Here is a 15746-nt window from a genome sequence, read left to right as displayed (position 1 = left end):
GCAGAAGGCGACGTGAAAAGGGCTACAAGCGACCCCCCAATACACACATTTGCCTCCACTTTCCGGGAAATCCTCGAAGGGGTCAACTTGAAGGAGGAAGTTTAAAGAAGGAAGGTATAAGAAGGGCAAAAAATGTTCAGGATCAATAGTTGAGAGAGGAAGGGAAGAAAAGTCCTCACTCTGGATACAATTCCCCCCCCCCCCCCCTAAAAAATCAGATTCTCAACTGTACACAAGTAGATTGAACAAATCACAACACTGCAGATCAAATCCTGTTTGTCCCGAATGAGGGAGTCTCTTTCTTTCATCCGGCTGTTCTTTTCAGGGCAAAGGCGCACCGTGCATACAAATGGCACTCTTTCAAAAACAATGATTAAGGCAGGAATGTGGTGGCCAAATTCAATCCAAAATTCACTCTTCGTTTCAGACAATTCAGAATGTATTAACATATATAAAAAAAGCACACTATATAAGAAAGGCAGTTATATTTACAATTTTACAGTGGTCCTCTGCTGTGCTAAGATGATATTAAAATAATGTATAGATATTAAAATAATATTAAAATCAATACAGCATCCCTACTTTGCGGATTTTCACTTGTTGCGGGTGGTCCTGGAACATAACACCCGCGATAAGTGAGGGAGCACTGTTGGAAATAGCAACCTTACAAACTTCCACTAACTGTTTGCAAATGTGCATAATTGTTAACTTATATTGTATGTATGTTTTGTTTTGCCAACTTGACAGTACAGTGTTCCCTCACTTCTCGCAGGTGTTACGCAGGTGTTACCCTATACGGTTCCTGTCCAGCGTACCTGTCCGAACATATCTCCTTCTACGTCCCACCTCGGAGCTTAAGATCCTCTGTGGAGGCCCTGCTCTCGGCCCTGCCATTGTCTCAAACACGTTTGGCGGGGACAAGGGACAGGGCCTTCTCAGTGGTAGCCCCCCGCATGTGGAATACACTTCCCGGGGAAATTAAATCATTGTCATCCCTCCTCATCTTCAGAAAGAAGGTATAATTGTGGTTGTGGGACCAGGCCTTTGAGCAGTCAGGTTAAAGAACAATGGATAATATTTGAGTATGGCTAGGTGGTTCCAGGCCTCGAGTGCAACAGGAAGGGCCTTCCGTCCCCTTCTCCCAAATTATTTTTGCAGCTGGCACATTGGCCATGCTGGCTGGCATAATATGGGACCTGTAGTCCAACAATAATTTTCCCACGATATAGCCAAAACCACAGCTTTCTCCAAATAGACACAACTTCTCCAAGAATCCAGCTAATACAGCTATCATATTACACGGTGCTTTCCACCCATGTTTACCCACCCGGAGTGCTTTTTAAAATAGAAACTACATATCCGTACTGGTAGTCCACCAGGGTGCAAAGCTACTTGAATTTGGCAGGGATTCCGATACCACAAACTGTGGCTTAATCCATTTCTGCCTCTCTCTCTTTTTCTCTCACGCCTTCAAATCTGCCCAAGAGCCTGGTTTTTCGCTCAGCTCTGAAGCCAGGGTAAGACATTTATCTCCGCCACCAAGGCCAAGACACGACGGGGTTTAATCTACTTACTGTCGATAATATCGCCAAGCCCTTGAGCACGGAGAAGGTCCTTGAGCCGGGTGACTTCCTCCTTCAGCTCCCGCACTAATTTGGCATTGGGGTCCTCATTGATAACAGCATTGCATTTGATCTGCTTTGCCCGGTCGGCGTATCTGGAGAGAGAAAGGACACAAGGATGTTATAAATAATTTTAATAACTTCTTTTTATTGCAAATTTCCAGTAAGAGAAAAGGTATCACAGCTTTCCCACTTTCCCACAAAGAACAACAATGGACAAACAGATTGTGTGTAACTACATTGAATCCACAAACAATATGTTTACGTTATCAGAGACATTTGCTCTTAAAATTAAAGTAATGTTTACAAGGTTCCTTATGTTAAGAAGGAAGCCAACACAAGGCTCCTTACGTTTCCCAACACCAATTACGCAACAGAGGTCCTCCTGGTCGACTGTAAGCTGGATCGGGGTATAGGGTGGCAACCTGTGCTTGATGGGGTTGCACTCCTCCTGAAGGCTCAGGTCCGCAGCTTGGGTGTCCTCCTAGACTCATTGCTAACGCTTGAAGCTCAGGCGTCGGCGGTGGCTGGGGGGGCCTTCGCACAACTAAGACTCTTGCGCCAGCTGCGACCGTACCTCGTGAAGTCTGATCTGGCCAGGGTGGTCCACGCCTTAGTCACCTCCAGATTGGACTACTGTAATTCACTCTACGTGGGGCTGTCCTTGAAGACGGCTTGGAAATTTCCATTGGTCCAGCAGGCGGCAGCCATGTTACTTACTGGGGCGACTTACAGAGAGCCATCAACCCCCCTGTTTAAGGAGCTCAATTGGCTGCCGTTCATTTTCCGATCCCAATTCAAGGTGCAGGTTCTGACCTACAAAGCCCTGAACGGTTTGGGACCCGCCTACCTGCGTGACCGCATTTCTGTGTACGAACCCACACGATCGCTTCGATCATCTGGAGAGGCCCTGCTCTCACTCCCAACTCCCTCGCAGCCGCGATTGGTGGGGACGAGGGAGAGGGCCTTCTCCATGGTGGCCCCTTGACTCTGGAACTCACTCCCCAAGGATATCAGACAAGCCCCCACATTGGCAGTCTTTAGGAGGAGCCTGAAAGCATGGCTGTTCCAGTGTGCCTTCCCTGAATAAAGGAAACAATACCCTGCAAATACTCTGAGAAGCACTTTAATTACCCGTTGGATTGCTCTTTACTTTTGATTTAAAACCCTCCTAATAGATACATCCTCTGTCCAGCATTTATTTTTAAAGTTTTAACTATTACATCTGGCCCATCCATAGGTTTTTAAATTCTTGTGTGTTATTGTCTATTTGTGAGTTATATTAATTGTATTGTTTATTTTGTTTCTTGCTTGTTGTTTTATTATTGCTTCTTGTTTTTGATGAGTTGTTGGGCTTGGCCTCATGTAAGCTGCTCCGAGTCACTTGGGGAGATGGTGGCGGGGTATAAATAAAGTTATTATTATTATTATTAGTATTAGTATTACCTCAACATTGGCTAACAAACAAAGGGGAATTACATTTTTACTCAGCATTCACATTACACATATACACATTCATTCAGCATCATGCAAACATCACCATTTCCTCTCTCCTTCCTTGAAGAGACACCTGCTTAGGCCAGACCCTGCTTTCCCTGCAGCCTGTCAACACACAGTTCCAAAACTTCCAAAATGCCATCATCATCATCATCATCATCATCAAACTTTATTTATACCCCGCCACCATATCCCCAAGTGGACTCGGGGCAGCTTACGTGAGGCCAAGCCCAACAATACAACAATGCAAATAAACAACATACAACGGCAGTAAAATATATATAAATAAAAAAACACAATATAAATAAACATCAACAATATAAAAACCACAATAATTAAACAAGAAAATAAATCGCAGTGGGCAAGACTGATAGCAAGGATTAAAATTTTAAAAACACTGGATGAGAAGGCAATGTATTGTATCTGGCAGGGGATCAGAGGGATGAAGGTAGAGTTTAATTGCACTAGTAAGAAGAAAATAAAGTGTTTCCTCTTTCCCTAAGAACAATGCCAAGGATCAGTCCCCTGATTTCTCTACGGAAGAAACAGACTCCCTGCAACAAATGTATCATAACCCAAAAGTCGCCCTCCTTTCTCTTCCTTTGAGAAAAGGAGGCAAGTGTCCAGAATCTTGCTTCCCCATAAGCTGATCTGACACTCCCAAAGGTACACCATCTCTCTCCTTCCCATGGAGCAGAGCAGGTGGGTGAACAGCACAGCTGTTTGTCACAATTTTGGAATGTAATGCAGTCTCTTATATAGCTGGTGTTGTGAATGATAGATATTTTTCTAGCCTGAAACACCCTAGCTTCATCTCAGTTCCTGGCAAACGTAAGGAGCCTTATGTTGACTTCCTTCTTAACGTAAGGAACCTTGTAAACATTTACTTAAAGAGTCATTGTCTCTGATAATGTAAACATTTTGTTTTCCTCCAAAAGTTAATCGGGTTTCTGGTCAGCAAATGTTGACAGATGCAAACAGATGTAAACATTCCTTTAATCACTGTCTGCCACAATTTTGGAATGTAATAAGGTCTCTTATATAACAATATATCTTGCTGGTGTTGTGAACGTTAGATGTTTTTCCAGCCTGAAACATCCTGGTTTCATCTCAGTTCCTGGCAAATGCTGACTTCGCATAATTGGTGTTGGTAAACGTAAGGAGCCTTGTGTTGACTTCCTTCTTAGTGTAAGGAACCTTGTAAACATTTCCTTAACTTAAACAGCCATTAACTCCGATAATGTAAACATGTTGTTTTTCTCCAAAAGTTAACCCGGTTACTGGTCAGCAAATGTTGACAGATGTGAACATTTCTCTTATCACTGTCACAGTTGGGTTATTATAGGTTTTCCGGGCTATGTTCTAGAGGCATTTTCTCCTGACGTTTCGCCTGCATCTATGGCAAGCATCCTCAGAGGTAGTGAGGTCTGTTGGAAGTAGAAAAATGGGTTTATATATCTGTGGAAAGACCAGGGTGGGACAAAGGACTTTTGTCTGCTGGAGTCCACGACATGTGAGTGTGGAGAAGAGTCCTTTGTCCCACCCTGGTCTTTCCATAGATGCAGGCGAAACATCAGGAGAAAATGCCTCTAGAACATGGCCATATAGCCTGGAAAACCTACAACAACCCAGTGATTCCGGCCATGAAAGCCTTCAACAATACACTGTCACAGTTCTTATCACAGTTTCAGCCATTTCAGTTCTCATTAGCAGGTTTTAATTACAACTCATCAAGCAGGTAGTTAAGGATTTACTCATCGAAGGCCTTAATCTTCAGAATGGTGTCTCCTAAATTATTAGTTCTCATTCATTCGTTCCTTTCATTCAGTTCATTCACATCCTACATATTAAATCCACATTTATCAAATCTGCATATTATATTTCTTCACAAGGGGAAATCTGAATCTGTTTCCCAATTCGTTCTTCAGCCACCATCTTTACGAGAAAGAGAAAATGCCAAAACGTTTGCGTCATTCTCATTACCTTAAAGTGCTTAAAGTTTCGTCATAGTTTATGTCCGCTGGACTCAAAGCAGCCACCATTGCAGTTCTTGAATTGCCACCTATAGAGGAGAAGCAGGTTCAATGTTAAACACAATGCTTTAGCCTTGGCTTCCTAAAGTCCTAATGAACAAATGCATCAGGAATCCACAAGAATCCACATTAAGGGAGGCATTTCAAATGAGTACTGCATCTAAAACCCAATAATGTCAAAGAGAGGATTGATTTGAGGTTATATTTAGTGGAACGCAATCTGGGGAAATATATAATCGATGAAAACAATTAAGCGTGTTCTTTGCATCAGCCTACCTAGGTTTTCCCGAAGCAGCCAGGTCAAAACCGAATCCCTGTATGGAATAAAGTCCGTCTTCTTTTTCTTCTTACTCTGCAAAAGGTGATTTAGCACTTAAGAGAATGCATCATAGAAAAAACCTGCATAACATTGTGTACCCCAACTTTTAGACTGAGAGCATTATGAACCATCCGGTCACTAAATAAATTGTACTTGCAGTCTACACGTCCCACCCAGATATATCTCAAATGCATGTTGTATTTTTATGAGTTATGTCTTAATATACCTGCACTATAGCATGGGAAACCTTTGTACTTTAGTTGTATTTGTACTCAACCTGAGCCACCTTCAGTCCCATTTCAAGAGTGGACAGGCAAGCATGGAAATTCATTGACCAGGAGGGACAGAGAGTTTTATCTATGCTGACGATTGTGCCATCACCACCCAAGAAGGGAGTTTGAAGTGGTTGAACAAAAGCTCTCTGAAGCTTTAGGTACTCTTACTGCCTATTACAGGGAAAACTAGCTTTGCACCATCAATGTTTAACATTTACACAAAGGACCAGCTAATGCCAGAAGGGACAGAGAATTTCATCTATGCTGACGATCTTGCCATCACCACTCAAGCAGGGAGTTTGAAGTGGTTGAACAAAAGCTCTCTGAAGCTTTAGGTTCTCTTACTGCCTGCTACAGGGAAAACCAGCTTGCACCATCAATGTTTAACATTTACACAAATTACCAGCTAATGCCAGAAGGGACAACGACTTTAATCTATGCTGACAATCATGCCATCACCACTCAAGCAAGGAGCAAAAGGTGTCACCCCAAAGGTGATTCATCAAAGAATGCAAACTGTTTATGGTGATTGTTTTGATGTGAGTACTGTGCATCATTGGGTGAGTAAGTTTAAAGATGTTGAGGTGACACTTTCTGCTGTCAAGAATTCAACGACTGCACATTGCTTAAGTCGCATTGACCGACCATCTGTGCAGGGTTCAATTTTTCGCACTTTAACAACACAACCATTCAATGCTAAGGCTTCTTGCCAAAATGGAACTGTAGAGGAGAGTCTACTGAACAAGCCAGTACCTGCTGCATACCAGTACTGCCATTATGTTTTATTCAACCCTCGTAGTATAATACCAAGTTTCAAACTTTGTTTGTGTTCTTTTAAATACATTACAATTGCACCCTCCCCTGACCTGCTGCTCTTTCTATTTTGGCCTATTCTGATTTAGAGTCCACAGACGTACAGCCTGAGCAGAACATGGCCGTCTCAGCAAAAACAAGGCGGTTAATATCCTGAGACTCCTGCCGCGACTTGAGTCGCTCCTGACCTTTACCGCAAGCTCTAAGCCAGGCGCGTTCGGAATGCGGCAGAAGGATTAGATCAATAGGATTGTTTTATTTAGACGTTAATTTTCCGCAAGCAAGGGAAAGGCGCACCGTCAGCGGGGTTATATCTGAGCTGGCTGGACACTCAAGTTTTTAAAAACCTGATGGAAGGGGCTGCGAGACAAACAGATGGAAAAGCACTTGGACAAAGATTACGGAGAGCTGGGTCAGAACAGGACGGAAAGCGTTTTGCTTACAGAATTAGACGCAGAAGCACTCCTGCCATGGAAAGGCCTGCCCACGCCACCCACCTGGCCAGTAATCTTCCTCCCGGTCGCACGATCAGAAGGATTTAGGGACCATTTATATGAAAAGCAATGAAATGAAAGCCTAGGAAGCCATCTCCAAGGTTTTTTGCAGAGGTGAAATTGCACCTAGGCCCAACAATCCCATAGATATTGGGATGATACAGGACAGGAAGCAGTTGCTCTTTGATAGGACCCCATTTCTCTCTCCTTAAAACAAAAAAAGGCCAAGACTACGTCTATTTTTTAAACTGGGGAAGGTAAAGTAGGACTTGGTGGTTACTTCTAGAACTAGATACCATATATACTCGAAGATAAGCAGGATTATAATGGGGTCAAGCCAGGCAACGAAGCCTGGAGGCCATTGCTTGCAATATATGATACATTTTTCTCTCCTCTTCCCCTCCCTTAACATTGTGTTTCCTTTTCCAAATTCTCCCTGATTCACTGGAGAGAGAGAAGCCCTTGCAAGAGATTAACAAATATTTTCCCCTGAAATATTTATCACTCCTACAGATATATAGGCATTTCCCCTGCAAGCTTATGCAATCCCTTTGTACCTATATATCAGTATTTATATTTATACTAGCTGTCCCCTGCCAGTCTGTGTATATGTGTTTTGTGTGTATATATTTGTGTGTATGTGTGTGTATATATCTGTGTATATATGTGTGTTTGCATATATATATGTGAGCGTGTATTTGTGTGTTTATATGTCTACATGCATATTGTGTATATATGTGTATATATTGTATATATGTGTGTTTGCTTATATATATATATGGGTGTATATATGTGTGTATATATTTGTTTAGATATGTGTTTTTGCGTATATATGTGTGTGTATATATTTGTGTATTCGTGTGTTTATATGTGTACATGCATATTGCTTATATGTGTGTGCTTGTCTATATGCATATTTGTGTGTATATATGTATGTATGTGGATATGTATACGTGTGTGAATGTGTATGTATATATATGTATGTGTGTATATGGTGTGTATTTGTGTGTGTTTGTACATATATACATATACATACATATATATACACATGTGTGTATGAATGTGTGCATGTGCATATGTATATGAGTGCATATGGTGTATTTTTGGGTTTTTAAGCCTGTTCCACTGGGGTTTTGTGTGTGCGTGTGTGTGTTTATGGGTGATGGACACTCATTGGACTGTTAGGTGTGTTGTGTCCAAATTTCGTGTCAATTTGTCCAGTAATTTTTGAGTTATGTTAATCCCACAAACGAACATTACATTTTTATTTATATAGATTTTAATGTCCTAAACATACTATTATTATTATTATTATTATTATTATTATTATTATTATGTTATTGTTGACACTATATTGTTTTTGTTGACCCTACTTTCCCACTTACAGAGCTAGTTTACTGTTTTTCTTCAAAATACGGTAAATATTCAAAAACATTTCACCTCCTGATGCCTCAATTAACGTGATTTTATTGGTATCTATTTTTATTTTGAAATTTACCAGTAGCTGCTGCATTTCCCACGCTCGGCTTAGACTCAAGTCAATATGTTTTCCCATTAAAATTAAGTGCCTTGGCTTATATTCAGGTAGGCTTATACTCAAATATATATGGTACTCTCATTCTGGTGCCCAAATATTGGCTGGAGAAGGCTGTTTCAGAACTGCGTGCCTTATTTCAGTCACATATAATGGATATTTCCTGCAAGGATTCAAGAGTGATGCTGCAAACCAAACCACTGGCTGGGCTTGTTTAAATTATTTGAAAGCCAAAGGCAGGAGAGAGGAATGCTGTGAAGACATTGGTAATGAAATGTTCATCTCACTCCTCTATTTCTAAACTAAAGAACCAAGTTAGTGACATCAGGAGCAGGAATCTGGGCCTTTCCTTTGGATCCTGAACTTCTTTCTCCTCCATGGAGTATTTCATGCTGACATTAACCAGCTCATTGTCCCTAGAATAGGAGACCAATGCAAATGGCAGCTTAGAGAGGAACAGAATGGGCAAGCGGATACGTGATTGTGGCACGTGAGACAGAAAGCCCCACAAACACTACTATCCCCCGCCATACAACAATAAAAACACTCCGCTGTCCTCTCATAACATCTCATGAAATCATAGAATAATAGAATTGGAAGAGATCACATAGGCCAGTGTTTCTCAACCTGGGGGTCATGGCCACTGAAGGGGTCGCAAGGTGGTTTAAGGAGGTTCACCAAAGACCATCAGAAAACATATATTTCTGATGGTCTTAGGAATCCTTTTGGCAGAGGAGGCTGAAGATCCCTTCGCCTCCCTTGTCCTTCTCTTCCTTTTTGGTAACAGATGGGGAGTCCCCCCACCAAAGTCCTCCTCCGCTGTGATTGGCCAGCCAAGTGGAGGGCTGTTTCTGAGACTTCAAGATGGGAAGGGAGAGCAGGCGTGCTCAGCAAACGAAGTGGGTGAGGGAGAGCGTGGGAGGCTGGAAGGAGGCTTGTGCCAGTGAGTCCCTTCAAGGCATGTGTGCCAAGTTTGGCCCAATTCTATCGTTGGTAGGGTTCAGAATTCTCTTTCATTGTAGGTGAACTAGAAATCCCAGCAACTATAACTCCCAAATGTCAAGTTATATTTCCCCCCAAAATCCACCAGTGTTTAAATTTGGGCAAATTGAGGATTTGTGTTAAGTTTGGTCCAGATCCATCATTGTTTGGATCCACAGTGCTCTCAGGATTTAGGTGGACTACATCTCCCAAACCCAAGGTCAATGCCCACCAAACCCTTCCAGTATTTTCTGTTGGTCATGGGAGTTCTGTGTGACAAGTTTGGTTCAATTCCATTCTTAGTGAAGTCCAGAATGCTCTTTGATTGTAGGTGGACTAGAAATCCCAGCAACTACAACTTCCAAATGACAAAATCAACTCCCACAACCCCCCCCCCCCGCCCCCAGTATTCAAATTTGGGCATATTAATTTGTGTCAAAACCTGTGAATGAAAATACATCCTGCATATCAGATATTTACATGACGCTTCATAACAGTTCTGAAGTAGCAACATAAATAATGTGATAGTTGAGGGTCACCACAACATTAGGAACTGTATTAAGAGGTCGCGGCATTAGGAAGGTTGAGAAACACTGACATAGGCCATCTAGTCCAACCCTCTGCCATGCAAGAAAAGCACAATCAAAATATGCGGCAGTTCCATGCAATGTTTATGGAAAGCCAACGCAATGGATCCCTGCTCCTGGTGCCTCTCAGTCTAATGATCTGTCATTGCCTACAGATTAAGTTCTAGTTCTACTTTCCCCGTCGTACCTTGCTGGTGCAATTATCCTACATTTGGGCGCATTCAGGAAAGAAAGAAGAGAAGGTAAGTGGACAGAAGAAGGAGAAATACACATATTTCATCGAGATTTCACGACTTCAAAGGTATACTTCCAACATTAGCAAATCAGGATCTGAAAACCAAATATTTACGAGAAGCAAAAATGGTCTGATGGTAAAGAAAGGAATTTGGAAGGAAGAGAGAGGATGCAACATAGTTCCAGGTCCATCATTCAGAGTGCAGTTCTTACATTGCAGGTGAACTATACATCGCAGAACCTACAACTCCTATAAACCATGGTGAATTCTCCCCAAACCTCTCTAGTATGTTCTGCTGAGAATCAATTCCTCTATCTACTGTGTGCCATAGAAAAGAATAGGAAAGGGTTAAGGGGGAAGCAGTGGGCGGAGTCATGCAAATTCCACACCAATGCAGAGAGTCGGAAACACCGGGTTGGGAGTCAGCTGCATTAAGATCACTACTGACCGAAAGATCGTGAGTTCAAAGCCAGCCCGGGTCGGAGTGAGCTTCCGACCAATTTGTGTCGCTCGCTGTCAACCTTTGCAGCCCAAAAGATAGTTGCATCTGTTAAGTAGGAAATTTAGGTACCATGTATGCGGGGAGGCTAACTTAACTAATTTACGACGCCATAAAAATCTCCAGCAAGCAAGCAAAAGAATGAGGAAGTACTTCATCACTGTCACAAATGGACGGTGAAGCGACAGCTCCCCTGGTGGCCAGAATACCCTCATGAAAAAGCTGGAATGTTAAATAGCCTCAGTGTGTCTGTCTATATATGTTGTTGAATGTTTGCCATGTATATGTACATTGTAATCCGCCCTGAGTCCCCTGCGAGGTGAGAAGAGTGGAATATAAATACTGTAAATAAATAAACACTGGGATGTCTTTGGTGGAGGAAACACATACGATCTTGTTCCACCTTGTCTCCTGTGCTATGCTAATAATATAATGTAATATGATGTAATATAATGGATTGTATATACATATAATATTTATAATATTATAATGTAATGCAATATAATACTAATAATAGTAATATGATATTATAATTATATATTTATATTACATGTAATATTACTAATGATATTACAATATAATGGTATAGTACAATATAGTAACATTTAATACTGGTACTGTACTATAATAATATGATATTATAATTATATATTTATATTACATGTAATATTACTAATACTATTACCATATAATAGTGTAGTATAATATAGTAACATTTAATACTGATACTGTACTATAATAATATGATATTATAATTATACATTTATATTACATGTAACATTACTAATAATGTGACAATATAATAGTATAGTACAATATAGTAACATTTAATACTGATAATTAATAATATAATATATATTGTGTGTGTGTGTGTGTGTGTGTGTGTATATTTTTTTTTCTTGTAAGCCGCTCTGAGTCCCCTTCATGGTGAGAAGGGCAGCATATAAATGTTGTAAATAAATAAACAAATAAATAAAATCTAAGGATGTGGCTGGAATACCATTTCCATACTCATGAGGGATGATGGGAACTGTAATTCAACACCAGTGGAGGGCAACAAGCTTCCCAAGCCTGGGTTCACCTTGAAAACATAAATCTTCCTACCAGAGGTCTTACAAGAGCTATAGCTAGGGAAAAATAATATATACTGACACACTCATATCCTGTCACACTATTCTTTCCATGTTATCAGTGTGTTACTAAACCAAAGCCATTTGGACTTACCACTTCGGCCAAGGCGGAAATGACTTTCCCCAGGGTGGTGAGGGATTTGTTGATATTTGCTCCTTCCTGGGAAGAGAAGAAGAGTTTTGCCATTACGTATCATCTATAGGGACATCTATGAAAAGCAATCATTCCAACTGGAGTGCATTACGGACTGAAAGCAGGCCCAAACCTAATCCCTGTGATGTGAGTTTTCCAGGGGATTCGTTACATTGCTGATTCATTCTGGATGAGGCTCCAAGAGTAAGGGCTTAACATTATTATTATTATTATTACTATCTTGGGTTATTTGAAAAAGTCAATTATTTAATTGTACGAAATGGGCAAGGTTGTGGTTGAACTACAACTCCCACCATGCCAGGTTAAACCCCAGAAACTCCATCAGTACTTAAAGTTTGTTATGTTGGCCAAGTTTGCTCTAGATGCATCACTGGTGGGGTTCAGTGTGCTCTCTGACTGCAAGGTAAACTACAACTTCCACTATGGTGAGTAAGTCCCCTCAAACCCCTCCAGTAGGTTGAGTCAGTCATGGGGGTTCTGTGTGCCAAGTTTTGTCCAGATCCATCATCAGGGAGATCATCGTTTCTCTGGTTGTGGGTGAACTACAACTCCCAGAAATGAAGGTCCATCCCACCCCCCATAGCCCCCTAAACTACAACTACCCCCTCAAACCCTTCCAGTAGGTTGAGTGAGTCATGGGGGTTCTGTGTGCCAAGTTTGGTCCAGGTCCATTGTCGGTGGAGGTCATCGTTTCTCTGGTTGTGGGTGAACTACAACTCCCAGAAAGGAAGGTCACCCCCCACCCACCCAAAACCCTCCAGTAATCAAATTTTGGCATATCAAGAAGGTGTGCCTAGTTTGGTCCAGACCTCTGGCAGCAGGGTGAACTACAACTTCCACTACAGTGAGTCAGTCCCCTCAAACCCCTCCAGTAGGTTGAGTTAGTCATGGGGGTTCTGTGTGCCAAGTTTGGTCCAGGTCCATCATCGTGGAGATCATCGTTTCTCTGGTTGTGGGTGAACTACAACTCCCAGAAAGGAAGCTCAGTTTCCTCCAAACCCTTCCAGTAATCAAATTTCAACATATCAGATATGCGTGCCAAGTTTGGTCCAGATCCATCATTGGTGGAGGTAATCGTTTCTCAGGTTGTGGGTGAACTACAACTCCCAGAAAGGAAGGTCTATTCCCCCCCAACAGCCCCCTATACTACAACTCCCACTACAGTGAGTCAGTCCCCTTAAACCCCTCCAGTAGGTTGACTTGGCCATGGGGGTTTTGTGTGCCAAGTTTGGTCCAGGTCCATCATCGGTGGAGATCATTGTTTCTCTAGTTGTGGGTGAACTACAACTCCCAGAAAGGAAGCTCAGTTTCCTCCAAACCCTTCCAGTAATCAAATTTCAACATATCAGATATGCATGCCAAGTGTGGTCCAGATCCATCATCGGTGGAGATCATTGTTTCTCTGGTTGTGAGTGAATTACAACTCCCAGAAAGGAAGGTCGGTTCCCTCCAAACCCTTCCAGTAATCAAATTTCAACATATCAGATATGCATGCCAAGTTTGGTTCAGGTCCATCAGTGTTTGGGTTCACAGTGCTCTCTGGATGTAGGTGAACTACAACTCCCCCAAATCACGGTGAATTTTCACCAAAGACCTTCAGTATATTTTTGCTGGTCATGGGTCTCTCGGTGCCAGGTTTGGTCCAATTCCATCTTTGGTGGACTTCACAGTGCTCATTGATTGCAGGTGAACTATACATCTCCTGGAGTCTAACATGATCTTCCACACCACTGGCTTCTGAGTCCTCTTAACAGAAAAATACCAGAGACTGAAACTGAAACCTACCTTTAATCGGGTCCCTTTGGCCCCAGTCGAGTCGGCCCTTTCGCTCCCTGCCAGGTCCACAAGGCTGATCTTGCTCACCTAAATAAATAAAATAAATAAATAAATAGGACGGTCAAACAAACCAGAACTGGATCCCAAAGGGTCCAGACGTCCCAAGGATGTTCTCCTCCCGTTCCTTCGTATTTACTCTTCAAATTGCAGTATAAGTGTTAATGTTCAGTTACTATTAAATGCCAAACCCACAATATCTTTTCACACAGTCTTATCATCAGGATGCTGTCTGGCCATGTTCCGGCAGCATTCTCTCCTGACGTTTCACCCACATCTATGGCAGGCATCCTCAGAGGTTCATAGAATCATAGAATTGAGACCTCATGGGCCATCCAGTCCAACCCCCTGCCAAGAAGCAGGAAAACTGCATTCAAAGCACCCCCGACAGATGGCCATCCAGCCTCTGTTTCAAAGCCTCCAAAGAAGGAAGATGTTTGTTTGGGGTTTATATCTTTATGGGTGGGAGAAAGAACTCTTGTCTGCTGGAGGCGGGTGTCAATGTTGCAATTGCCCACCTTGATTAATAATAATAATAATAATAATAATAATAATAATAATAATAATAATAATATCTTTATTTATACCCCCAACACCATCTCCCCAACGGGGACTCGGGGCAGCTTACATGAAGCCAAGCCCGGACAACATATTACGGCAAGATAAAACCAAAACATAAGCAACAAGCAACAGCATCAAAATTACATTTAAAAATATTGAATGGCCTTGCAGCTTCAAAGCCTGGTTGGTTTTGAGGTTTATATATCTGTGGAATAATGTCCAGGGTGGGAGAAAGAACTCTTGTCTGCTGGAGGCGGGTGTGAATGTTGCAATTGGCCACCTTGATTAGCATTGAATAGCCTTGCAGCTTCAAAGCCTGGCTAATTGCAGCCTGGGGGAATCCTTTGTTGGGAGGTGTTAGCTGGCCCCGATTCAACCAAACTGATTTAATCAGAGAAGTCAGCCACAGCAGAGTGCCTGGACACGGCAAATCCTGGACCATGCAAACAACCACCATGTCAGGCTACACAGAGAAGCCATTGACATCCACAAGAAGCATGTGGACAATTTCAACAGAAAGGAGGAAACTGTGAAAAGGAACAAAATCTGGCTCCTAGTATTTTAAAAAACGCTAAAATCAGGACAGGAAATAAAGAGCAACACTCAGAAAACAGGGGAATTTCAGGCAAGAATCAATTCGGGCCAGCTAACACCTTCCAACAAAGGATTCCCCCAGGCAAGAAGCGGCAAGGCTTTGAAGCTGCAAGGGTATTCAATAATAATCAGGGTGGCCAGTGGCAACATTCAAGCCTCCAACATTCAAGAGTTCTTTCTCCCACCCTGAACATTATTCAAGAGATACATAAACCTCACTTGCCAGATAACACCTCTAAACAAAGGATTCCCCCAGTTGGGAAGCAGCAGGGCTCTGAAGCTGCAAGGCCATTCAACGCTAATGCAAAATTCACACTTGCCTTCAGCAGACAAGGGTTCTTTCTCCCACTCTGGACATTATTCCACAGATACATAAACCTCACTTGCCAGATAACATCTCCCAACAAAGGATTCCCCCAGTTGGGAAGCAGCAGGGCTCTGAAGCTGCAAGGCCATTCAATGCTAATGCAACCTTCACACTTGCCTCCAGCAGACAAGAGTTCTTTCTCCCACCCTGGACATTATTCCACAGATACATAAACCTCACTTGCCAGATAACACCTCCCAACAAAGGATTCCCCCAGT

The 15746-nt window shown here is 42.2% G+C and overlaps 1 protein-coding gene across 26 annotated transcripts in view; it reads right to left on the bottom strand.

Moving 5' to 3' along the window:
* Nucleotides 1-15746, bottom strand: part of KIF1B (kinesin family member 1B) — a 136724-nt gene that overhangs the window by 76847 nt on the left and 44131 nt on the right. For 13 of the 26 annotated variants that reach the window (XM_060758908.2, XM_060758911.2, XM_060758913.2 and 10 more), the window contains exons 8-14: nt 13959-14036; nt 12114-12179; nt 10343-10360; nt 5429-5504; nt 5103-5181; nt 1575-1717; nt 48-86 (exon numbers count right to left, since the gene is read on the bottom strand). In XM_060758908.2, the coding sequence (XP_060614891.2) occupies nt 48-86; nt 1575-1717; nt 5103-5181; nt 5429-5504; nt 10343-10360; nt 12114-12179; nt 13959-14036 (499 nt within the window). The remainder of the gene's footprint in view (nt 1-47; nt 87-1574; nt 1718-5102; nt 5182-5428; nt 5505-10342; nt 10361-12113; nt 12180-13958; nt 14037-15746) is intronic. The other 13 variants (XM_060758912.2, XM_060758923.2, XM_060758914.2 and 10 more) reach the window with 3 other exon arrangements.

This window comes from Anolis sagrei, chromosome 13, assembly GCF_037176765.1.
Source record: "Anolis sagrei isolate rAnoSag1 chromosome 13, rAnoSag1.mat, whole genome shotgun sequence".
NCBI lineage: Eukaryota > Metazoa > Chordata > Lepidosauria > Squamata > Dactyloidae > Anolis > Anolis sagrei.
Note: the sequence above shows the minus strand (reverse complement) of the source record. Positions and strands in the feature narration are given on the sequence as shown.